The sequence below is a fragment of the Pollachius pollachius genome (genome assembly GCF_949987615.1).
Source record: "Pollachius pollachius genome assembly, chromosome: 18".
In the NCBI taxonomy this organism is placed as follows: Eukaryota; Metazoa; Chordata; class Actinopteri; order Gadiformes; family Gadidae; genus Pollachius; species Pollachius pollachius.
In genome coordinates, this window is record NC_136951.1 from 13583668 (window position 1) to 13608924 (window position 25257).

At 45.3% G+C, this 25257-nt stretch overlaps 4 protein-coding genes and 1 pseudogene across 5 annotated transcripts; all 5 read right to left on the reverse strand.

Moving 5' to 3' along the window:
• Positions 1 to 7127: 7127 nt before the first annotated feature.
• Positions 7128 to 7549, reverse strand: LOC307089376 (histone H2B 1/2-like; annotated as a pseudogene). Its single transcript has one exon. The product of its transcript is annotated as a histone H2B 1/2-like (transcript).
• A 649-nt stretch (positions 7550 to 8198) lies between these two features.
• Positions 8199 to 8635, reverse strand: LOC307089179 (histone H4; the record flags this gene model as incomplete). Its single annotated transcript, XM_079755325.1, has 1 exon — positions 8199 to 8635. One exon carries the CDS (start codon positions 8633 to 8635, stop codon positions 8324 to 8326), a length of 312 nt encoding a protein of 103 aa, XP_079611451.1. The 3' UTR covers positions 8199 to 8323.
• Positions 8636 to 9248: 613 nt separating this feature from the next.
• Positions 9249 to 9632, reverse strand: LOC307089523 (histone H2A; the record flags this gene model as incomplete). The annotated part of the gene is made up of 1 exon (XM_079755862.1): positions 9249 to 9632. The coding sequence occupies one exon, from the start codon at positions 9630 to 9632 to the stop codon at positions 9249 to 9251; it is 384 nt and encodes a 127-aa protein (XP_079611988.1).
• Positions 9633 to 10470: 838 nt separating this feature from the next.
• Positions 10471 to 10881, reverse strand: LOC307089667 (histone H3.2; the record flags this gene model as incomplete). Its single annotated transcript, XM_079756056.1, has 1 exon — positions 10471 to 10881. The coding sequence occupies one exon, from the start codon at positions 10879 to 10881 to the stop codon at positions 10471 to 10473; it is 411 nt and encodes a 136-aa protein (XP_079612182.1).
• Positions 10882 to 11217: 336 nt separating this feature from the next.
• On the reverse strand, positions 11218 to 25170 carry tmpoa (thymopoietin a). Its single transcript, XM_079756052.1, has 6 exons — positions 24610 to 25170; positions 20254 to 20371; positions 19665 to 19814; positions 17517 to 17665; positions 12714 to 12814; positions 11218 to 12268 (listed from the first exon to the last, which is right to left on the reverse strand). Exons 1-6 carry the CDS (start codon positions 24856 to 24858, stop codon positions 11845 to 11847), a joined length of 1191 nt encoding a protein of 396 aa, XP_079612178.1. The 5' UTR covers positions 24859 to 25170; the 3' UTR covers positions 11218 to 11844.
• Between the last annotated feature and the right edge of the window lie 87 nt (positions 25171 to 25257).

Consider the following 25257-nt stretch of genomic DNA (forward strand, 5'->3'; position numbering starts at 1 on the left):
TCAGTAGCCTGGATTGCAACCAGTTGACTGAGCTTGCTGAGGTTTTCTCACAGAAAAACATCCCTGTAACCAAGGACAATATTCCCCGCCAAGAAGACGTTAACTGAAGTGGATCTTCCGACTATCCAAGCAGAGGTTGGGTTACTCATAGGAGCTAACGTTCCCAAGGCAATGGAGCCGTTACAGGTGATCAGCAGTGTGGATAATGGACCATACGCCGTAAGGACAGTATTAAGCTGGACAGTAAATGGACCACTAAGAGGTGGAAGTGATGCCATGGAAGCAAACAAAGTGACAGAAATCACAGCAAATCGCATCGCCGTAGCTAAGCTAGAACAGCTTTGGCAGCTGCAGTTCAAGCAGGACTTTCCTGATGCAGGACATGACGAAGACATCGAAATGTCCAAGGACAATCTCCAGTTTATCAACATGGTGTCCGAATCTTCAAAACTCGTGGATGGTCATTACAGCGTCTGTCTTCCAGTGAGGAGCAGGTCCCTGTGCATGCCCAACAAAGGAGCGGTTGCGGAGCAACGGGCTTTGAACCTAAAGAAAAGATTCTCTCGAGATGTCAAGTTTTACAAGGAATATGTTGCATTCATGGATGACATTCTCAAGAAGGGCTATGCAGTGAAACTCAACGGTGCTGACCGTAGGCCAACGGAAGGAAGAACCTGGTACCTGCCTCATCACAGAGTCAGACATCCAGTCAAGCAAAAGCTACATGTTGTCTTCGACTGCGGTGCAAGCTTTCAAGGAACATCGCTGAACCAGCCACTCCTGCAGGGACCGGACCTACTGGGGGTCCTCATGAGGTTTCGACAAGAGAGTGTGGCGGTTATGGCTGACGTGGAGGACATGTTCCACCAGATCAGAGTCAGCAATGAAGACATGGATCTCTTCAGGTTTCTCTGGTGGCCCGATGAGAACTACGAGCAGGGGCGTGTTGAACACAAGATGTTGGTTCACATCTTTGGTGCAGCATCGTCACCAAGTGTTGCTAACTTAGCACTGCAGAAATGTGCAACAGATTTTTGAGGATGACTTTGATCACGAAACTGCCAAAACAGTCGAGAAATTTCTACGTAGACGACTTTCTTAAGTCAACTACTGATGAAGATACAGCTATTAAACTCTGTGCTGACCTGAGGAGCATGCTGGCAAGAGGTGGATCTGACTGAAGAAATGGTCGAGCAACAGCCAAAGGCAAAGGGTTTTCAGGATCTGGACTTTGATGAAGATAACCTACCAATGGAGAGAGCATTGGGAATCCAGTGGTGCGCCGAATCAGATCAGTTCAAGTTCATGATAAAACTCAAAGATCGACCACACACTAGGAGGGGCCTGCTTTCCCTTGTCAGTTCCATCTTTGATCCACTTGGCCTTGTCGCTCCAGTGGTACTGCCCGCCAAGAAGATCCTTCAAGAATTATGCAGGCAGAAGTTTGGCTGGGATGAAGATCTGCCAGATGAAGTCATCAAGAGCTGTAAAAGATGGATCTCAAGTTTGCAACAGCTCGAGAATTTTGGAGTTGACAAATGCATTAAAACAAAGCAGTTTGGTTCACCAGTCTTCGCACAGGAACAGCTGGCAAACAACTCATGGCAGATCTACCAACATGCAGAGTTCTGCCTGGTGACCCTCCACTCATTCGAGTTGGCGTTAACTATTTCGGCCCGTTCCTGGTGAAGAGAGGTAGGGTGCAAGTAAAGAGGTACGGTGTCATCTTTACCTGTCTCGCCATACGAGCTGTGCATCTAGAAGTTGCAACTTCTCTTGACACTGATGCATGCCTCAACACAATAAGGAGGTTCATTGCCAGAAGAGGACAAGTCAGAGAGATGTGCTCGGATAATGGAACCAACTTTTGGTCAGCTGACAGTGAGTTGAAGAAATCCATCAAAGAATGGAATACCAACAAGATCGCAAACAAATGCAACACAAAGGTGTTCAGTGGCACTTCAATCCTCCAGCAGGTTCGCACCATGGAGGAAGCTGGGAGCGGTTGATCCATTCAGTGAGAAAGATTCTGAACGTCACCGTGAAGGAACAACTTATGGATGAAGAAGGTCTCAATACGTGGCTGTGTGAGGCTGAGACTGTCATAAACAGCAGGCCCATCACAAAGCCATCTTCAGACCTCAACGATTTAGAGGCCTTAACACCCAATCGCCTGTTGCTACTCAAGGTCAAGCCCGAGTTACCTCCAGGAGTATTCAACAAGGACGATCAATATGCTAACCGCAGATGGAGACAGGTCCAGTATCTTTCGGACGTCTTCTGGAAACGCTGTTGCAAGGAGTACCTGACACAGCTTCAAGAACGCCAACGATGGTCCACTCCTGGAAGAAACTTCTGCGTTGGCGATGTGGTGCTGATTTTGGACGACACATCTCCCAGAAATTCATGGCCTCTTGGGAGGATCCTGGAGACTTTTCCGAACAAGAAAGGCTTTGTCCGTCAGGTTAAAGCCAAGACCAAGACCAATAAGCTTTGTCGCCAGATAACAAAGCTATGTTTGCTCCAAGAGTCGGATGACAATAATGGACTGTTCTAAAGACTGTTCTGAAGTCAAGTCCTCATGCCATGGAGTGAAGAACAAGAAGATATCCTTTGATGTTTGTGTTTAATATAACATGTATCATACCATGTAGGCTCCTTTAATTCAATGTGTGTTATTTGGGTAATTGTTTCAAAGAGATTGATAACAATTAGGGGTCGTAATTTAGGAGCCTAAATGGCTATTTGCTTTATTTAAGTTAATATTTTACGATGACGTTTGGATTTTTATAAGTGAAGTATTATAATAGTTAATTGTGTTAATTTCGAATACATTGAATTTTATTTTGAAATTCCCTTGCAATATTTTTGGTGTATGCGCACATTTAGTTACTTTATTTTGAAGTGTGAGAGGAACTTAATTGTGTTAACTACTGGTGACAGACTGTCTGGATAACAAGCGTGGAGCCCATGGACATATTGTAGAATGGACAGCGGAATCCAAAATGTCGCCCATTCATTCCTATGAAAACTGCTCAATATCTCTCAAGGAGAGATTTGCTTCCGCATCATGGGAGCCTAGCCACGCCCTAGTTTATGACGTACCGGATGCAGAAATACTCCTTGTTTTCTAGCATTGTTAGCATTGTAGCATTATAAGCGAGAGGTCTGAGCGATCGCAGTTGCATTGTTTACCGACCATGGAAGTATAAGTTTACTTCATAAATATAAAAGATTGCTCCATATAACACCAACAACATAGTTAATGTATGTAGGCCTAGAAAAAAATACAGTTCAATGTTATTACTTAAGAAACAGATTCCTTCCAACTATTTATAAAAAATGCAATCAATAATTTATATACAAATAAATGGTTACATATCGACCAGCAGCAAGGTTGGAATAGCCTACCCACATAAATAATTGTAATACACCAACATTTTTAACTGTCACACAGCTAAACAAGCAAATGAAAAATTAAATACTAACGCAACTGAAATGTTTATTAGGCTATTAACAATCTCATGAAAATGATACCGTAATGCACCCGTTCTTTGGATCTTTTGAATGAATGGATCAATACATGGTGAATCGCAATGATCGCAACCAGAGGAACGTTAGAGTCATTGAGCAGCAGCTGAACGCTTCTAAAAAATCCCTTTATCACTAAAACACTTTGTGATAAAAAGTCACCACAGTGACTTAAAACCATCAACGTCATTCATGTTAAGTAAAAGGAAAAACCTCGGACACAAGAAGTTAACGGAGCCGTGCACTAGGCCCTCGAAAACAACATTTGTTTCACTAAGACTCCTTTCAGCTGCCCACACCTCCTTCTCCAGCAAAAAAAACAAACATAAAACGGCTAATAAAACGCTTGAGGTGGCGTTTTGAAAAGAGAAAACATACTTTTTTTTAATACATGGCATAAAGATAATTATGAGCCTTTGATTGATATCCAGACATTTTTTGCGGAGACACATTCCTGTTCCCCACTTGTATTGGAGTGAACGGAGATATCTACTTCTGGGCCCCTCGAATCGAGGGACCCGTCCACAGCCCGCTTAAACAGCTGCAATACCAGGCTTGGCCCTTGAGCACTGGTGCATTGCGGAAGTATGCACTGTTCCTGGGTGCTTGGTGGAGCCGCACCGTTTTTGACCTCTCGCTCTCTTTCTATCTCTCACCTCTTATCATAACCTCATTGTGGAAAATGATTTTTGTATTTTGCGTTTGACAAGTAAACCCTTTAAACGTCGTGGTCCGGTGGATTATTTTTGTGGATATGGGGTGAGGTATGCGTCGAAGGGAAAACGGAGCGTCAAGCTGAAGCTTCACTAATTAGACCTATTGATCCTACAATTTCTAATAGCCACCTAGCTTTGCTCTCCGGAAGTCAGACCAACAATCAACATACGCGACGGTTTTAGTTTGAATTAAGACAGAAATATTAATGGTCAACGCTTAAACTGAGGGTTTTGCACCGATAGTCCATTAATATTTTATACTATATAAGCATCACTTTGAATGAAGGCTCTTACACATTATAGTATTCACTTGTAGTGGGGTTTTTTTGGAGAGTAAATGTATACATCCTAATGGCTGAGCGCTACATTGAATTATAAATGTGTAGTTGGAGGCAATACAGGCCCTTGTGTCAATATTTGACACGTATATTCCACAAACTACAAGAAGACATGTTACATTTTAAACGTGCCAAGTTGTAGGCTCCATGGATATCGGGAATATTTCTAAAAACGCTTATATTGCGATGTGTCATGGTTTTGACGAACGAAGACTTAAATAATACATTTGATAGTATTTCCCAACTTTGCTGAGCAAGATTTTTGTTCGAAAGTTCAGTGATTGAACCAAATAAAAGCCCGGGCTATTAAAGTTTTACGGTAGCCTACCACTGTCATGCATCTACCCGATGTCAAGTTGACCGGGTTGAATTCACTGCGGGTCTCTCTTCTTATATTCCATCTTACCAAAGATATTTTATTACTATCCTTATCCTTTATTAGCAGCACGAAACAGCAATTTCGACGAGATGCGCTATGCATAGAGAAGAGAGAATACCGACGTTGAATTTGCAACAAATTATTCTAAAACTGCCCATATATGGACACGTCAGAATTTTGCGGTTTTCACTGGCTACAATGTTGCATCTATGGCTGCTGGTAATGCAACCACAAAGAAGTATACTCTACGGGGCTATTTTCATAATTATTATTATTATTTATTTATTTGACGGCACAGCGATCCGGGGCTATTCCCAAAAGATCCGGGGCTATAGCCTCGAATGCCCAGGTCTAACGACGCGCCTGCATCACAGAGATTGGTAAGATGTTCTAAAATTGAGAATGTATTTACAACTGGTGTAAGGGGTAAATTTGAACACATTAAGTCCAAAAGTTAACACTATTATATATTGTAGCGACCGTGTTCAGTGGGTCATAAGAGATCCATGGGGGGGGGGGGGGGGGGGGTTCGGACTACCGCTGGTTGGACCTTTGCCTTTCGTGTTTATATTCAAGGGTTAATGGTCTACATGGAGTAGGCTAGACTAATTTGTATCATAAACGCGTTATAATGTAGGCCTAAATATAATCATGTGTTGTATCCAGAAAAACCGCAGCACCCCTGTTCACTTGTGTTCGTCGTAACCACTCCAACATGGCGGCGATGTTAACGTATAGGCTACGACCCAAAGGCTTAGGCCAGCATTTCATGCTCATTGATCGGACTGAAAGTGTGATCTGTGACTGACTGCTGCTAAACCAAAATTGTCTCGGTGTGCAGAATGACCAGCCACATAGAGCTGGGAGTAGGATGTACTGTAGATATTGACTGGTGGTTATGTGCAGTTCTGAATTGTTCTTCAAATGAGGTAAATGTAATAAAGAAGGAAGACGTCGGGTTTTGTCATTTAGGTCATACCTTCAACCGTCAATTTACATTTTCACTCCAAATCATTAAACACTGGGGCATAAAAATGGTTGCAATCTCTCTTAAACCGTTCAATCCGTTGGTAGTGGTAATATTATTCAGTGTATTTCATGAAGCACCATCAATCAGTAAACTAAGTTTTAATTCCTCAAATCTGGATAGATTATTTGATACCTGTTACCTAACATTATACATCCATTAGCTTGCTACTATAAATTGTATCCCTGTGTATACCTTTCATTTCCTATGGAAAATAGCTTTTTGCTCCATAGCTTCCATGGTATGACACCAAAGCACCCCAAACCATTGCAGAACTGTTCTAGGTGGTGGTTATTAGACACGCCAAAGGATATTATAATTGGTTGCACCTACAATTTTATTTGATTTTTTAAGAATTCTATTCATTTCCTATGGAAGATAGCTTTTTGCTCCGCTTCTTGCTCAAAATCTTCCATGGTATGGCACTAAAACACACCAAACCAATGCAGAACTGTTCCAGGCCTACTAGTTGGTACTATTTAGACACGCCTAAGGATAAGATAATTGGCAGCGACAATTCCAGATTTTTTAAAGAATCTTTACTGAAAATATTGATCTGTTGAATATCCAACAACTAACTAACTTCACCACGGTTATTCTTTACAAATTCATCATACAATCTTTGGTATATTATGTGGCATAGACACGGTTAACGCTGGTAGGCCACCAAGTAAAACAAGTAGCCTAGGTCGTGAATTTCATAGCAGTAGAAAATATCAAATGGGTCTTTAAATGGGAATTAGAAATTGTCTGAACAAAGTTCAATATGTCAAAGAAAGTTGTTCTGCTATTTTGGAATTAGTTCTTAAACTGGGAGAATACTGTTTCCCCATTTTTAATCGAATGAAAAAAAAATAGGCATGTTTATATAACTACTGAATTACCAGAAAACATGCTATAATGTGATGAAATAGAGTATAAATTGGCTATTGTTAGAAAGTTTCTGCCATATCGCTCCACCGCAGCTGGTTCACCTTTCTCTTGAGTTATCAAATGCAGTCGCTACCCTACCTCACTTTTACACACTCAAATTAAATGCTCGATGTTGTATTTATAGTGGATCCCGTGTACAAATAAGGATAAGCTCTTTCAGAAGCATTTGTATGGTCCTTAAAAGGACCTTTGGGTCCTCGTGTCTACTTGGAGCTGGTGTACTTGGTCACGGCCTTGGTACCCTCAGACACGGCGTGCTTGGCCAGCTCACCAGGGAGAAGCAAGCGGACGGCGGTCTGGATCTCCCTGGAAGTGATGGTGGAGCGCTTGTTGTAGTGGGCCAGACGAGAGGCCTCACCGGCGATACGCTCGAAGATGTCGTTGACGAAGGAGTTCATGATTCCCATCGCCTTGGAGGAGATGCCAGTGTCGGGGTGGACCTGCTTCAACACCTTGTACACGTAGATATGGCATAACTCTCCTTCCTGGTCTTACGACGCTCCTTCCCTCCCTTGACGGCGGTTTTAGAGACATCTTTCTTCGAGCCCTTCTTGGGCGCGGGTTTGGGTGCAGGTTCAGGCATTGTTACCGCGTGACTGAAATTGCGGTGCACGGTCTGGGCGCCAGTGGGTTTATTAATACAGAATATATGCAAATAGGATGTGGAGATCCCGTGGTGTGATTGGATGCGCTAGGGTTCACTCTAGAAGGACGTTTAAAGTGCGATTTACAACGAACGTGATTCTATATTGGACTGGGTAGCCCCGCCCATTCTGCCGGCGATTTGAGTTCGCCCTGCAGAAGAGCAATACATTTCTTTCTAGTTTCGATACGTTTTTGCGGGAGCCAATCACCAAGCTGGCTTCCCCCCCTGCGCTATTGGCTGGTTTAACACAATGGCAACGGCAAGCAGCCAATTGCGTACAGTCATTTGAACTAGGCCCATAGTTCACGCATCTTGTACTGAACCAAATGACATTAGCTTCCCTAGACCAACGTGCAATCCGCGGTTGGGATTGGTATGGCAATAGCCAGGTTAATTCTTTGTGCCGATAATTGCCGCCAAACTTCCCTTCATAAATATGCAGACACCACCTCAAATATTTATTTATTAAACCCACATGTAGGCCTACTATCCCAATTATTTCGTAAATATTTACTCGTCGAAAAAGGGGAGGTATCTAGATGGTATAACTACAAAGTACATACTACATTTGTCGGAAATCTTAGCCTAGATTAATGACCTACTACGTTGGATTCACATTTGCGCTCAGTGTTAATTTTAGCATTCTATAATTTCGCCTTAAGTTAAACAGTAGGAAGCAGCATCTCATATAGATGTGAGTGGCTCTGAAAAGAGCCTTTGGTTTCGTTAAGTCGTTATCGAGTATCAGGTACTTTAACCGCCGAAGCCGTACAGAGTGCGGCCCTGCCTCTTCAGGGCGTAGACCACATCCATGGCGGTGACGGTCTTCCTCTTGGCGTGCTCGGTGTAGGTAACTGCGTCACGGATCACGTTCTCCAGGAACACCTTGAGGACACCGCGGGTCTCCTCGTAGATCAGACCGGAGATACGCTTCACACCGCCGCGACGAGCAAGACGGCGGATGGCGGGCTTGGTGATTCCCTGGATGTTATCACGGAGAACTTTGCGGTGACGCTTAGCGCCTCCTTTGCCGAGCCCCTTTCCTCCTTTACCACGTCCAGACATCCTTCAGTGGTGGTTTGATGCTGAGAATGACTACGGCATTGAGTCGCAGTAATTATATAGGTTAGTTGCGGACCTAAGTGAAAGCAACTGGGCGGGTTTTTTTGGCGCCCAAATTACTTCATTATACGCCTACGCCTTCGATTAAGTATTTGTAAAATATTGAAGGTGTTAAGATACCAGACATACAGGCATCCCATATTTACATTCAACACAAACCTTAAATAACAATAACACGGTATAACGTAATGAGCAGTGGTAGATCTGCAATACGAGTCGGTTATGATTAAATTGTAAATACTTCCAATGGATAAGAGTGGGATGTATTTGCGACATTGACTACTCGGTTTAGCATTATTTTATCGAAAGGCTCAGCGCCTTCCACCACCCTTATTTGTCATAACTAGTCTAGCTTCGGCTCAATCGTTTACATCATACAATATGTAAGACAGACACATACTATGCCTTATGTACATGGTTGATGAACGTAATTTTTGTCGGGGTGTTGAGAACGCTAGATTTGGGTATTTGAATCTATCATGGAGAGGATTGTCTCTTAACGTATAGTTGGGTGGCTCTTAAAAGAGCCTTTGGTTTCTGAAGTCAGGTTGGTAGTTTACTTCTTGGCGGGCTTCTCGGTCTTCTTGGGCAGAAGGACGGCCTGGATGTTAGGCAACACACCGCCCTGGGCGATGGTCACGCCACCGAGGAGTTTGTTGAGCTCCTCGTCGTTGCGGACGGCGAGCTGCAGGTGGCGGGGGATGATGCGGGTCTTCTTGTTGTCGCGAGCAGCGTTTCCAGCCAACTCCAGGATCTCAGCAGTTAGATACTCGAGAACGGCCGCCAGGTAGACGGGAGCTCCGGCACCGACGCGATGAGCGTAGTTTCCTTTACGAAGAAGCCTGTGCACACGGCCGACGGGGAACTGGAGTCCGGCACGGGATGAGCGGGTCTTGGCCTTGGCCCTTGCTTTTCCGCCGGTTTTACCTCTTCCAGACATGTTGATTTAGTTCCTGTTGAAATTCAAACTATCATGCTTACACGAGTACACCGGAATATATAGCCATTGAGGTCTGAGCTCATTGGCCGACTCAGACTTGAAAAGAATTGACCAATCACAGAAGAATACATTTCTGCCCAAGAGGTAGCACTAGTAGTCTAGTCGAAAGCTAATAGCCCCCCATTGAAATGGAAGAGAGGAAACAGATAAAAAGTATATAGGCTAACTTTTATGGTTAATTATTGATGACGTACCGAATCCGAACGGAAACCTTTGGAATTCAAAAAATGTGGAACTGAACTATTGGGAATGCTTATTTAAGCTATACAACTACTGCTGTAATCGGCAGTTTTTTTTTTTAACATTAATCAATTTAACTCATTACATAGTAAGTCGCATACGTTTGATATTCCAGCGCTTCATATTGGTTATCATTTAACTCATGTAATATGAGACTACATATCAAGGCATGATCTTACTTTAAAGGCATTGTTTAGCAGTTTACCAATGCTTATGAATGCCATTTGGTTTACAATTTTAGGTTTACCGTGTAGGCTAATGCCAACTAAATTGATTACAGGCTCTTTAATTTCGAGCCATTTGATTAATTCGCCTGTGGCCTTCTGCATGCCTCAGTAGTCATGGATAAATGTGGAATAAACACCTTAGGATGTGTACATTTAAAATATTCTTCCAAAAGAGTAAGTTTCTAGGTGAACCAATCGTGCAAGTCGTCAATTATAGTTTGTGCGATCAGAGAAGAGGTATGAGAAACGTTCTTTAAGAAATGTAGGTGGCTCTGAAAAGAGCCTTTGTTGGGTAGGCAGACGGAGTAGGTTTAGGCGCGTTCTCCGCGGATTCGGCGGGCCAGCTGGATGTCTTTGGGCATGATGGTGACCCTCTTAGCGTGGATGGCGCACAGGTTGGTGTCCTCGAACAGGCCGACGAGGTAAGCCTCGCTGGCCTCCTGAAGAGCCATGACGGCGGAGCTCTGGAAGCGGAGGTCGGTCTTGAAGTCTTGAGCGATCTCCCTCACCAGGCGCTGGAAGGGCAGCTTGCGGATCAGCAGCTCGGTGGATTTCTGATACCGACGGATCTCCCTCAGGGCCACGGTCCCGGGCCTGTAGCGATGGGGCTTCTTCACGCCGCCGGTGGCCGGAGCGCTCTTGCGAGCAGCCTTGGTGGCGAGCTGCTTCCTAGGCGCCTTGCCACCGGTAGACTTACGAGCGGTCTGCTTGGTTCTTGCCATTTAAATTTGTGTAAGGACTGATCACCTTCTGAGAGACTGACGACTTCAGGTCACCTCATCCAGCAGATTGGCCTTTTTAAGAGGTGGCGCGATCCCTCTAATGTTAACGATTGGATGGAGAGCTCTGACGTCACAGTTTAAACACGCCTACTTAACTTTGGCGCTCTTTTCTTAGTACGATGCCTAAATTTTGTCGATATTAATAATGCGTAATTTATATGTTGCGAAGATAATTTATTTTTAAAGTTTGACATCTTTGTAAAAGGCTATTTGCAAAATCAGTTGGCAGGGACAGATTACTGGCATTTTTTTGGATCAAACAAATTATCCTTCGGGCATGTTAATCCAATAACGTTTATTTGGTAGCCATTTTATAATTTGTATGTTGAGTTTACATACTTCAAAAAAGAAATAAACAGGAACGAAATTTTACATTTTCAAAATAAATGAGAATATCATGTTAAAGAAATACAAATCAAAGACATGCATTGGGAAATGTTAATTCTCCCTATTGCATAAAACAAACAATTCAAATTCTGTTGAAGCAGGATATAATAGCAACAGAAAATCGACACATGAAGACAAACACTCATCCCCATATCAAAAACAAACATATAAACAAAGCGACACTTAGGAAAAAACGTGATTTGGGAAACGGCGGCCATGTTGGATCGAGGTCCGGAGACCAGAGTCACGTTGTGTTCATTTACTCGCACCATGAAGCTAGTGGCACGTTAGCCTTTATGTTTACATCCTCAAGACTGAGTAGACTGGAAAAACACTGGAATATAGAGTTATAAAGAGAATAGCGACGGACAGATCACATCACTGCCCTCCAAAGTTGCCGTCATATCATAATAATTCAGAATTAGATAGATGACTGATTCACAAACAAAAATAAAGCGAACTGTATTCCCCCTTCCCCCCCCACACACATTTTTTTGGAGCCTTTTTCTGGGCGTTCTAAGCCACGCCCTCTGTGGTTCCGGTCGGCTCCGCCTCCGAGCGGCTGAACGGACTCAAGACTTCGGCCTCCATGGTCTGGTAGACGAAGAAGAGGAAGGACACCAGCAGAACCAGGAGGAAGAGCTTCAGCCAGACGGAGAGGCCACGGCGCGCTGCGGGGGCGTGGCCAGCAGGGGGTGCTGCGAGGACCAGTCTGGGGGCGGAGGGGGCGATGGAGGAGGAGGAGGAGGAGGAGGAGGAGGAGGAGTGGGTGGAGGGGAACAGGTTGGAGGATCTGTGGCGGGTCTCTGAGAAGCTGCTGGTGGTGGTGGTGGTGGTGGAGAGGCTCTTCGGGGAGAGCAGCAGGTTCTCGTCCTGCCAGAAGTCGCTGGGCTGGATGGGGCGACCGGCCGCACCGCGGATGGGCTTTCGACAAGAGGCGCTGAAACAAAGGTCAAAGGTCATGTGTGTTCAACCATGTTCTGTGTGTTGCCTTCTGGCTGAATCATACTGATGTTATCTCCACTAACCTTTTGAGAGAAAATGATTGAGAAGAATAGGACAATAAACAATCACACACGAACAAAAAGCCAATGTTTACATACTTGACTGTTTTGCTCTCAGGTTTGATTAGTCAGCAGGAGTCAATAGTCAACAGATAGCTCCATACAGATGTACGATGGATTGATCCCACGCCAACCTACCAGTAAGTCATCGATCAGTTATAGATGGATAACCAGTCCACAAAGCAGGGGATCGACCTATCATGCATCTGGATGGACAATCCTACTTGTGATGTCACAAGTGGATGAAAAGGGCCTCTCTCCTGGTGGAACAACAGGAGTGTGAGGATGTCGATGTGTGTGTCTGCGGTCCTGTTGGCTTACATGATTCCAAAAGGACTGTTGAGGTCATTGGCAAATACTTCCTTCAGGGCGTCCCTCTCTTCGGCTCTCTGGGTCTGTTCTGCAACCACCACCTTCTCCACCTGAACAAAGACCGAGAGAGAGGAACACCATCAATGCCACCGTCACCAGCAGCCGCTCAGCGCGATACACCACTGAAAAGCAAGATTCTAAAACCCGCCATGGCTAGCAACACACCCTTTCTCTATATCCAAATGAACCCGATGTGAGGATGCATCATTTGACTTATATTAAAGTCAAATTAACCAGTGTACCTTCAGACTGAAATGACTTGCGGGTCCGTCAGACGGCCATCAGGGGGAGCCTGCCAAGACACCCGACACCACAGAGCTCACCACGTGACCATCCCAAAAAAAAAAACACAATGTCCACAAGTTCTCCCTGTGAATGAATCCCATGTGAGCGTGCAAACAAACTACTACAGCGCCTCACCCACCCCTGGTGCATGCCCAGGTTTGTGATTGGACTAACTCAAGATAAGTAACCTTGTTGAAGTAAGGTTGCTTGGTAACCACTGCCACACAGCCGCGCCTCCTGACCGGACTGAGATCAGGGAGGAAGTGAGAGATTTTGGGCTGCTTCCCCTTCTCCACATGGTCGTTGATTCGCTCCTTCTCCAGGGACACGGTGGGCGTTGATGGGTGAACGACCAACGGGAATGGACAGATTAACACACAGCGCTTCTGGCCAGACGTAGAGCAGCTGTGCACACATCGTCACTCTCTCATGAACAAGTACACACATCGTCACCCACACACACACATCGTGTCACACACACACACACACACACACTTTTTAACAGCCACCAGACAACCATGAGTCCGTCGGTTCCGTACCAGGACTGTTGAATACAGGAGAGAATACAGGAGAGAATACAGAGAATACAGAAGGAAGGGCGTGTCTTTGGGTCTTGGGAGAAGCCGGGGGGATGAGGTCAAACCGTTCGATCAGAGGTCTTAACTGGTAAAACCATAAATAAAGTATAACTTTAAAACTTTAGATATAGAAATGTATCTTAAGTGTACTGTAAAATAGCCATTTGGATGCATAAAAAAACACTTTTATGCATCCAAATCTATTAAACGGACTACAGTGAAAATAGAAAAACGATTGTGATCTGAAATCAAACTAGACAAAATTGTCCAGATGGAGCCTGGGTCAGTCCTACCCACCAGAACTGCTCTCTGAGAAAGAGTATGGGCGGCCGGCTGAGGTCCCTGCCATCGCAAATACAACAAAGAAAAAAAAGGTTGTTACAGGAAGAACCTCAGACCACATCAATAAAACCACCTCTATTCAGCAAAGAAAGAGTCTACCAAACCAACACACCACAGAGGCCTCAACAAAACCAGGTGCCACAAAGTACACAATTAAATAAACTCAACCATTGAACAAATCAAATAATACGAAAAAGTGAAAGTGAAGGAATGTGCGATCCGACCTCCAACACGGCCGTGTCGAGAGTTCCTTTCATCAGCAGAGGAGGAGGAGGAGGAGGAGGAGGAGCGGTCCTTCTGCTCTGGTCCTGGGAGGAGGGCCGCTGGTTTAATTCACAGAGAACCACAGAGTACCACGGAGCATCCAGAGGCCAGAAAACAAGAAGCGAGAGAACCTTCATGCCAGGCCCAGGGACCTCTGAGGGCTGGGTCTTGGGGGTCCCTGAGGGATGGGTCTTGGGGGTCCATGAGGGCTGGGTCTTGGGGGTCCCTGAAGCTCCTGGGGGCTGGGTCTTAGGGGTCTTCTCCCCCAAGGGTTGGATCCTTGGGGTCTTCATACCCGAGGGTTGGATACTGGGGGTCCCAGGGTCTCCTAATGGTTGGATCTTAGGGGTCATCTCCCCCGAGGATTGAATCTTGGGGGTCTTCTCCCCCGAGGATTTGATCCTGGGGGTCTTGCCCCCTGAGGGCTGACGTGCTTTCAACACAACGGAGTTTGGTCTCAAAGTGGCGTCTTCACTCGATCTCTGAAGTAGCAAATAATATAGACTCCTCAAAAAGGAGTGGTCTCTGTGGAGGTCCCAAAAAATGAATTCACAACTGTACTCCGATGTCCCCTCTGTGATGAATAAGGTGGATCAGAGTCTCTTCTGACGTCAGACCTAAACACTGACGTTTGACCGCACACTCGACTGTGTACAAACAATGGCCGAACCTAAAAAGTATGTCCTGGTATAAACACACGGCATCTCTGTTAATTGCAAAACATTACACCCGTAAGACCGCAAGATCGCCACATTAATGACCAATATGAAAATCAACATACAAATTCAGAGATTCCAACACCCTGAGTGGCTCCCATTGGCCAGACCGTGGCCTTGAGGTACCTGGGTGTTGCGGGATGGAGAGGGGGCGGGGTCTGTCTGAGCCATACTGACCAGGGGGCGGGGCTGAGGCTCAGGCTCCAGTACAGAGCCCACATTGTTAGGACCAACCTGGGAGGAGGGAGGGAGGGAGACGGCAAGAAAACACTGATTGAGAGATAGGAGGCAGGAGAAAAGACAAAAAGCCAGAGAACATTGAGAGAAAGTTTGAGTAAATACAGGACAAAGAATGAAAAGTCTGAGATGTGCTAAAGAGATGTTAAACTCTGTGAAGGGAAACCCGATGAATTGCAAACCAAAGAAAACAAGGTTATACTGGTTTGATATTGACAGTAGATACACATGTTGTGAAGAAAAGACCAAGAAGGAGAAAGGCTGGAGGAACCAAAGGTGTTGGTGTCCTGAGTGAGGAGAACCAAAGAGGTACAGTAGAACACAAGAGAACAGATCACGTCATCAGTGAGAGGGTGAGATAATCCTGTTAATGTGAGACCACCAGCTCCACTTCACTAGAAATAGTCACGTTTGGAAGCCAGTTAAATTAAACTATTAAGCAAAGAGACGGTCTAGTCTAGACGAAAGACTAGAGTCAACATGAAGTATGAAGAAGGGCGTATTTAGGGATGAGGTTTAGAGAGCGAGGTGGAAGAGATCACAGAGGTAAACACTGTAAAAGGTCCAGTGCACCCACCACGTGTCTGGTGAAGAACTCCAAACCACCGTTTCCAAACCACAACCCGAGGAGCACATGACCGCCCCGTTAGTGATGGAGCTGAACAGAGCTCTGTTTCAAACAGATGACATTCCGTCCTGCTCCCTAACCAGTCTGACCCTAGAAAGTTCATCGTACGCACAAAGCACACAGCAAGTCAAACGAGAGATAGGGCGTTTAAATCTACACTGATTACATAATGAGCACCGTTTATTGTAGCTGAATCAGAAGTGGAAGTTCAGATACGGTAGTGGTTTGACTGGTCAGTCAGATACCGTACTGGTTTGGCGGTAGCTATTCAGATACGGTACTGGTTTGGCTGTCACAATGCATTGGTTATACTGGTAAGGACAGAGTCTTTTTTTCAGTTGGACGCAAGATTAAAACCTTGTATGGTCTTGTTTGGATTTAGAGTCCCAGGGGAGAAACGACACCACCCAAATGTGAAGAACTTAACCGGACGTTTACGGTTTGACAGGCGGGGCTGGGAACCGGTTCGACCCGGTACGACGTCCTGCGGTTTGGGCGTTTAACATTCAGAACTTCCTCTTCCTCTGAGACATCGCTGGTCTGCTTAGACGAAGGAACACACACATTCACACACACACACCTCAAACACTTGAACACCTGGTCGGCGGGAAGGAGAAGCATACCAACAATCTGACATTCCTTTCCTTTTTTTCCCCTCCCTATTCAACAGGTGATCTTCCCCAAACCCACCAGCAGGGGGTGCAGCTCTACTTCACCAGAACTGAGGAAAGCACCCAGAAAGAGAAAGGGACTCTTCTGATCTCTGTAGGAGAACCCCCCGACAGATCATATCGAAACTGAAACCACGTCCCGGTGAAAGATAAACGACCGCTTGGTATCTGGACGATAAACAGATATGTTTGTCGTCCCGACGATGACCTCTGTGGAAACTAAACACAAACAGGTCAGTAACGAGCAGTGGGGTCATAAACACGCTTCCCAAATCTCTATAAGATAAAGGAAGCGACAAAGATCAAAGGATCCACACAGAAGGAAGTGAGATAATCTGTGCGTGGAAAAGTGCTTTTCCTCAGAAACAGGCCTGTGAAAAGGGCCAAGTAGGAAAAGAGAGCAGATCGGTTTAAAGGGACAGCCAGTGTGTGAAGGACAAACCCAGAACAGGGCTAATTTCCATCATGTGCTTAGAGTTTGTGGAAGAACAGAACACCGTTATGAGGGGCTTGGATGTGGGCGTGGCTTGTCGTGTCCCAATAGCACCTGAACGACCCGCCTCCCATTCCAACCCGATTCCCCCCCCCCCCCCCCCCGCCAGACTTCAAGAGGTTACAGTTAATTAAATGACCTTCAGATGCTGACAGCACGCATCTTTTAGAAGATAAAACATCAGAAGAACACACATTTACGACTTGGCATCCAACAATTTGACGAAAGGAAACCAAACAATTGCAGGTCTAGTGATGACACCCAAACAACCGTGATTATCTGGAACCTGACACCCTTCAGTGAAGCCGTTTGGCTCCGGCAGCGCCGCAGAACAGTGGGAGAACATCTGGATGCAATTTTAAAAGAACAACAACATCACTCAAACTCACTCCACACACCAACGACCATGAAGTCCACTATGCTGTGGAGCGGTGCTTTTGGTTTCCCCACTCACCCATCGCCTCTTCTCTCCCCCCCCCCTATCATAAGCTCTTCTGGGACCCGAGTCCCCCGCCTCCAGGGTCTAAGCACTCCTCACCTTGTGGTTCTGGCTGCTCCGTGTCCTGGTGGTGACGGGGACCTTCCCCCGGCTGCGGACCAGTCTCTCCACGATGGGGATGGGCTCGGGGAGCGGCTCCGGCTCCGGGATCACCTCTGGTTCAGGAACGGGAACTACCAGGACCTCCTCTGGAGAAACACAGCGCCGCGGTTAGCTTGGTGACGTACGCACTACCACGAATGGGCTGGACACACACGCCTCATTCCCATGGACGCACACAAACCACTTCCTCATCCCCAAGGATGGACGGACGGACACAGACTAAGGTGACAGGGGCCATCAGCAGACATGCAACATCACCTTAATCCAAGGTCAGTCACTTTGGATTAAATTGTCTGTCCAAACTCAGTAGATGCTTTGGGGTAAGTGACTTCAGGCAAGGTACTAATAGCCAGGTGTTCTTTGTCTTGCAAAACAGAAAGTCATAACCCTGGGCTGCTGGAGTGGCAGCTGGTCAGGAATCTCAGGAATGCATATCTCACAAACCAGTCCCTGAAATATGTCCCCTATGCGGATGACAAGAGGTAACATGGAAAAACTTCACACCTCAAACTACAGCAGGTGATGAGTGATTACCCAGAAAGTTTGTCTCCTCCATTTGATTTAATTGTTTTTTTATTTTAATTAAATCGGTGAATAGAATAGCATCCTATTATTATTCATGTATAGATTCCATTTCTTTAGTATCATCACAACCACCTGCTCCATCCCCATCTCTGGGTCAACAGAGGTCAAGAGTAGGGATGGGGATCGAAACCCGGTTCTATCAAGGACCCGGTTCCACTTTTTTCAAAACCTGAAAATCAATAACGTTTGGGCTTATTGATACCACTATCGAGTCCCGTCGTTCATTTATTATTTTTTTTGTCCTGTAGGTCCTGTAACGTAATGTTGTGTCCCTCGAATCGCGTCACGGCATTTCAATCAAATCAATCCAATCACTGCAGAGTGTCCACCAATGTTTTTGAATGGAATTGTAAGCAAACAGGTATTACAAGTAAAACAAGTGAAGTCTGGCAGTTAACTTTGCTCGCGAGGATGGCTGAATGGGCGAAAATCATTTATTGTAAACGGGGGAACACAACCTCAATGGCCAAGCACATTAGCATTGTGCATCAAATAAAGGCCAAATGCATTACCTTCGACTGTCTCCCGAGTTGAAAAGACTCATCCTGTCTCCTCCTTCTCCTGTAGCACCACAGACGGGCCCGTCTTAATCATCCACTCATAGAACGAGCGGTAATCGCACACAGTTATTGTCGCTAGTCCCGTCAGTTAAAAATAGTAATCCAATTGTGAAATCGGTGTTGTAATCAGCAGCATACAAGCTAGTTATCTTAAAAAGTAAATAAAGTTTCAGATGTGCTGCGTGATGATGGGTTGAGGTTGGCTCAGTAAAACGACTATTAGGTTATCATGATGCGTTCAAATGTAACAGAGAAACGGTTAATTGAGTTTTTGGTGAGAAACATGAGTAATACTGTATTACTCATGTTTCTCAATTACTAATACCGTTGTATAGTGCTCTAATCATTTTAGTATATATAATTAAAACTACTGACGTCAATATTTATTAAGAATTACATATTTTATTTAAAATACAATTATTTATTTCCTAAATATTTTCCTCATCACTAAATACGCGTCGTATTTCCACCAATTAATAGAAAAGTATCGATAGTGGTATCGATAAGGAGTATCGAAAATGGTATCGATATCAATAAATATTAATGATCCCATCCCTAGTCAAGAGACGAGAGGAGGAGGATGATGACCAGCTTCCGCAAAAGACTCAAGACTAACTTGTTCAGAGTTCACCTGCACTCTGCATAGCCTTCCCCTTCCCCTCCCCCTCTAACACTTATTGGGTGTTGTATGTCCTTGCACTTAAAAATAGTACATAGCATCGTGAAGCATCTTATCCTAGCCATCTGTGTTTTATTCAGGGAATGGATTAACCTAGCGATTGTTAGTGCTTGGTACTTGGTTCTATGTACATCCTTACTGTACCTTACTGACAGCGATATATTGTTGTTTCTCTTTCTTCTGACAAATTTACTTATTGTAAATCGCTTTGGTTAAAAGCGTCTGCCAAATGCCCTAAATGTAAAGTGATGATGGACTCACCGTCCTCCTTGTCGCTGAAGTCCAGGTCGGCGTGTCCGTTGTGGTGGACCTCTGTCTCCATGACGATTGGCGGGAGTTCAGGCGTCGCCGGAGAGATGTTCTCTTCCTGCAGTCTCTGCAGCTTCTTCTCGTAAACACGACGGGTCGACGCTGGGACAGACGCAGTCGCATGGTCAAGACTAAGCCAATAGGAGGTGTCGCAGGTATACACACAGCCAATAGAAGGAGTTGACGGTCAACATATGGCCAATGGGAGGAGTCGATGGGCAACACCATTCCATAAGAAAGGGGTTGATAGTTATCTTTGTTTACCCCCCCCCCCCGGTTGGAATTTGCTGTCGATTACTAACGTCACTCTAAAGCCTTGTGAACTGTCTTCAAGACAGACACTTCTCACACGAACTTGACTTGTAACCTTCCAGTTAGGTTACTAGTTCGATCCCCGGCAAAGTCAGATTGGTCGGTTAAATAAGTCGGCGCCGTTGGCCCGCTCCCAAGACGGTGGTGATGATATGCAGATATGAGAACGGTGAACACGTTCCACCAGTTGGAGGAAATAAGGAGCATTTGTTTCCGTGTGGGAACTTACCCACGATGGGCCCGGCGTCCACGCCGTACTTCATCAGCTCCACCTTCAGGCCCTCAGCCGTCAGCTCCGCCACATCCAGGTCCTCGATTTGGAGCTTGTCCGTCTTCCGGATGGCCTTCTGTGGGCACAACATGTCGGTGGTCAGCCTCCGTGACTCAACCGGGGTATAGTTTAAACACAGGGGGTGCTAGGATGGACTGGTTTATAACAACCAATTAATGGTTTTATTTGAAAAGCTAAACTATTATACATGCCTATAAAGACATGAAATCTTGCCATTTTAGCTACAGATTGGGAGTGGCTTTTGAAGTCGGTTACCTTAAAATGCACATGTTGCTGTGATTGGTAACAAAAACAGTTTCAAACTAAAACTAAAAACACTTCTATCATTTCAAGATAGAAATGATCAGTGTGTTTTAATATTATAATCTTCCTTTTTGGGACAGTAGAAAAGTGGTAAAATGCTAGTAATTTTTTTGTTCAGTTTTTATTCAAATGGTCATAAACCTGTTAATCAATCCTCAACATTATCAACTTGTAATCTGATCCTTGGTTACCAAACTGGCACCCCTGTATTTCAAGTACAAGCATGCATTTTATTATGTTAATAAGTTGATATAAATATAACTCATGGCTCGAGTGCATGATTGTAATTATTAATTGAAAACCCGTCCTCTCTAGAGCAGTTTGTCCATTCTTGGCTACTGTAAAAACATGGCTTTTGCTCCCCATGTAGATAAAGGGCTCATTTTAAGGTTACGAAAACATGATTCTTATTTTCATGGGATACACACTAATTTAAACACTTATGAATACTATATTATATTTCTGCCAAGTCTGTTCTGCAAGATGCCAGAAAATCCTTTGCTTTGTTAACATCGGTTTCACCCGTCAACAAACAAACAAACAAACAAAACAAACAAACAAACCAAATAGGAGGGGACAAAACAAGAAAGCCACACCTTCAAGACTACTACTATCAAAACAACTACTCTGTACGACACGGCTGCAGTTCTTTTGGCAGCGTTCAGCCGTTGAGTGTGTAGCGCAGATGAAAGCCACCGTGTTTACACAGCGACTGGCCCGAGGTCAGGAATGTGCCGAGAACCTGTCCACCAGGTCATGTCCATTCACCACCAGCAGGTCTTAACACGATACAAACCCCAGGGCAGACCCAACACAACAGAGACGCCAGGGCCACAAGGCCCCCTACACAACATAGAACCAACAGACCCCCTCCCCAGAGTAGTAAGACCCCCAACACAACAGAGAGATTGTTTGTAGCCACATCATGTTTGATTGTGTGCCCTGATGTCCCAGCCTTGCCCTGCCTGTGGATGATTATCTACATTTTATGTAGAATAATGCAAATGTATGGTTAGATTTTGTGGTATGTTTTATTTTGAATTTATTTCGATTCTCTACACGTTCTCTCTCTTGATGTTCTCAAGAGAAAGAACATCAAGTCCCCCAGTCTCTACTTCACAACTTTACGCTGGAGAGCCATTGAGCAACGCAGTGTAAACAATGGCTTGCTAGCCCTCAGACAGACCCGCCTACAGGAAATTAAATCTCTGTTCAAAGCAAAGCCTGGAGTTCAGGGACGTGGAGATGGAGGAGGAGGCCGTATGGCTAGGAGCCAGAGCACAGACGTCAGCCAACACTTCTGTTGAAAGGGATTTGATAAGTTGAAACAGTGCTGAACGGACAAACAAGTTATAATTCTCTTACCCTCTAAATCCATTTGACCTTTGAGGAACAAGAGCTAGGAAAGCCTTAACTTGAAGCCCGACTGCTAACCTCCAGGAGGTAGAAGCAGTCTCAACTCCTCAAACCAGACAGAGGCCTGCAGCGAAACGGTTGCACAGCACTGGTTTATGCATCCAACATAATGGGGCACGCTCAACCAGTCAATGCTAATTATCTTTCCGTAGATCAGGCAGCACATTTAACATTGCATGTGACAGAATGAGGAGGGCGAGGAGAGAGAGCAAGTAGGCGATAGAGAGAGACAGTGAGAGAGTAAGCGATGGAGGGATAGAGGCGGGCCGGGCGCGTGTCTGGTTCAGACTGGAGGACGCGGGCCTGCTGGCCTGTTGCGTAACCAGCAGCATTCCATGAGAGTAGCGAACGCGGGAGAACGGGAAAAGGGAAGAAAATAATGGGCTGGTATTCCCAACGCCACACCCTCAACGCTAAGTAAAAAGGACAAAAAAGGAAATAGCTGGAGTGGGCTTCATCTGTGGGCTGCGCTCCTACACAAAGTAACAGGCAGCATAAGGATTGAAAGAATATAGAAAGACATCCTATTGACAATAGAAAGGATGTTACAAAGTATAGAGTAGAAAGAGTAGACAATATAATGTAGAAAAAGGGCTTCATGTGGACTGTAGAAAAGTATGGAATATAGAAAAACAGCCATCAAACCAAATTATTAAAATAAATGCCCTCAACCCTAGAAATACAGAAACTAACAACTAAGAACTATCGTCTACACAAAGAATCTACGAGCCCCCATAGCTGCCGTAACAAGATGGCTTCCACTACGCTCACAGCCCCCCTCCCCCTCTCGTGTTACACACGCGAACCATGACCCAATGGAACCGCTGGCAACACAGCTGGCTGAAGTCACCATGGTTACGCCAGGTGGGTTTCTCCCCTCCGCCCCCTGTTAGCTGTGTGGAAAAAGTCACAGCTCAGTGACTAGTTTGTGGTTCCCCTCTGCACGGCTGTCAGCTTTCACCACAGCACTTATGGACGGAATCTCAAATACTTCCAACTGTTCGAGAGATTAACAACTTTGCTACTGATATGATTATCAGTGGAGGGGGGGGGGGGATTCAACTTTAGGTGGAAAGAAGGAATTCATGGGGGTGAGGGGGTGGACTAGAACCACACAAAACGTATCATTGAAAATGACTCGTCTCCTCAACTAAGGATTTGATAATCATGCCTTTTTTTGTCTGCACGTGGGGCACTATTAGTTGTGCTTTCACCAAGTGTGATGTTGTGCTCTAATCTCACCTAAAGTAACCAAGAAGTAATTTCAGATGAATGGGTGAACCATAAGACCGTATGAAAGAGAGCGAGTGTGTGTGAGTGAGTGAGTGAACTATGTGAAGCATGTGAAGAATGCGGGGTTTGAGTTGAGGCAGACTTCAGCCTCTATCACAAGGCTATAATCTCAGAGGCATGGTGGGGGACGGCGTTCAAAAGAGAACACCGCGTTATGACACAAAGACCAAACAAATTTCACGCGTGAGTTGTGCTTTTCCCTCTCACTCAAAACAGACACAGCCCAGAGAAAGCATTTCCTCAATAAAGCAGAACTCCGCTGCATTAGCAGCTTGGCCCAGAAACAGAGCTGGCAGCAGTAATGTCTTGTCACTTGGAGGGCTTCATAATCACTCAATAAAACATTAAGCTAGATAGGACGCAAATCCTATCTGAAGGTAAACTGGTTTTAACAAAACACATACAGGCTTTTGTTAAGAATAAATTATCAGACTTTGGTTTAAATTTACAAAACGCAATGCCTCACCAAGAAAGGTTAAACAGTAAAACAAAAACCTGAGTTTCAACGTACTATTAACGAGTAGAGCGACGGCTGTATTATTTTAACAAAATAATCTCATCATAAATGTGTCAAATAAACCAATTAATATTTAATTGATTTAGTCGACAGAGCCTGAGTACTTCGTGTTCCCCTCCATGTCTCATGTTGTTGTGGGCAGGTGGGGAGAGTCGACCACGCCCTTCAGAAGCAACAATGAGACCAAGAAAATAGTTCCGAAAGCTTCTTCAAAAACACAAATCACGTATCTAAAAGTGTGAGATATTGACTTTTCTTAATATTATGATGATATAATTCCAGCTTTTATAACCGCTTAAGTAAATGGAAATTTGCCAGAAAGTAAAATTCAAAACCAGGACGAAGAAAACTCAATGGAACACCAGAGGGTTGAGACGAGAAGCAACAACCCGAAGATTAGACAAACCACTCCGGATAAACTCGTTATCTTAGTGTGGTTTCGGAGTGCGGACTGGTTTGGTCCCAGTCCGATTCAAACTCAACGCCCCCCACATGATGAGCCTCTATAGTGATTTCATCATCATCGCAGATTAACTTGGTGATCGATGCCTTTAGAGAGGTCAAAGGTCCCAGCCGGAAGTGCAGCGGGAACTGCAACGCATTCCTCCTGATCTAGAAAGGCTATGTTCAGTTACTTTTACACTAAACGGATCAAATGTGCTGCGTTTAGTAAAACTCCTTAAACCTCTAACCCATCTACTTCCAGGGGGGGGGGGGGGGGGCAGAGAATCAAACCTCATGTTCGTAAAGTTTGAAAGTCTCACCCTTCCGGAGGAGCGGCTCACGACCACGGGCGGGGGCAGGTCCTCGTCGCTGGAAAAGCCGTCCAGGGTGGTTCCCCCGTCCAGGGCCCCCCCGCTCCTCGTGTTCTGCACCGTGAGGTTCTTCAGGTACAGCTGGACGTACACGTCCTTCGCGGCGCTGGAGCCAGGCAGCTCCACGTTGTTGGCCAGCAGCTCGTTCTTCAGCTTCTCCTTGGTGAGGACCGAGGGGTCGTCCAGGTACTGGGGCATGGTGGCGGGCTGTGGCCGCGGATTCCTCTGGTCTCCGGCGGTAACAAAGTCCGGTTGCAGCTGCAGGGTCCTCCGGTCTGTCGGTAACAGAGTCGGTCTGGGGGGGTGAGGAACAGGGGTACAAAGCCCGACACGAGAGCGCCACTTGTCGGAATTAAGTAACCGAACCAAACTGTGTTATAATATAAGTATATACCTATAATATAAGTATATTATAACACACGGAGCGTTTGTACACCAGTAAGTCCCAATACTGTGGTGGGGTCTGGGGGTCCTGGGGCACTCCGACTACACTGAGGTAAATAAGAGCATATGGCGCCTCAGCGTGTCGCGGGAAGTCGACGTGACCAAAAAAAGGGCGTGACCGGAACCAGTGGGCCGGTGAGAAGGAGCACTTCA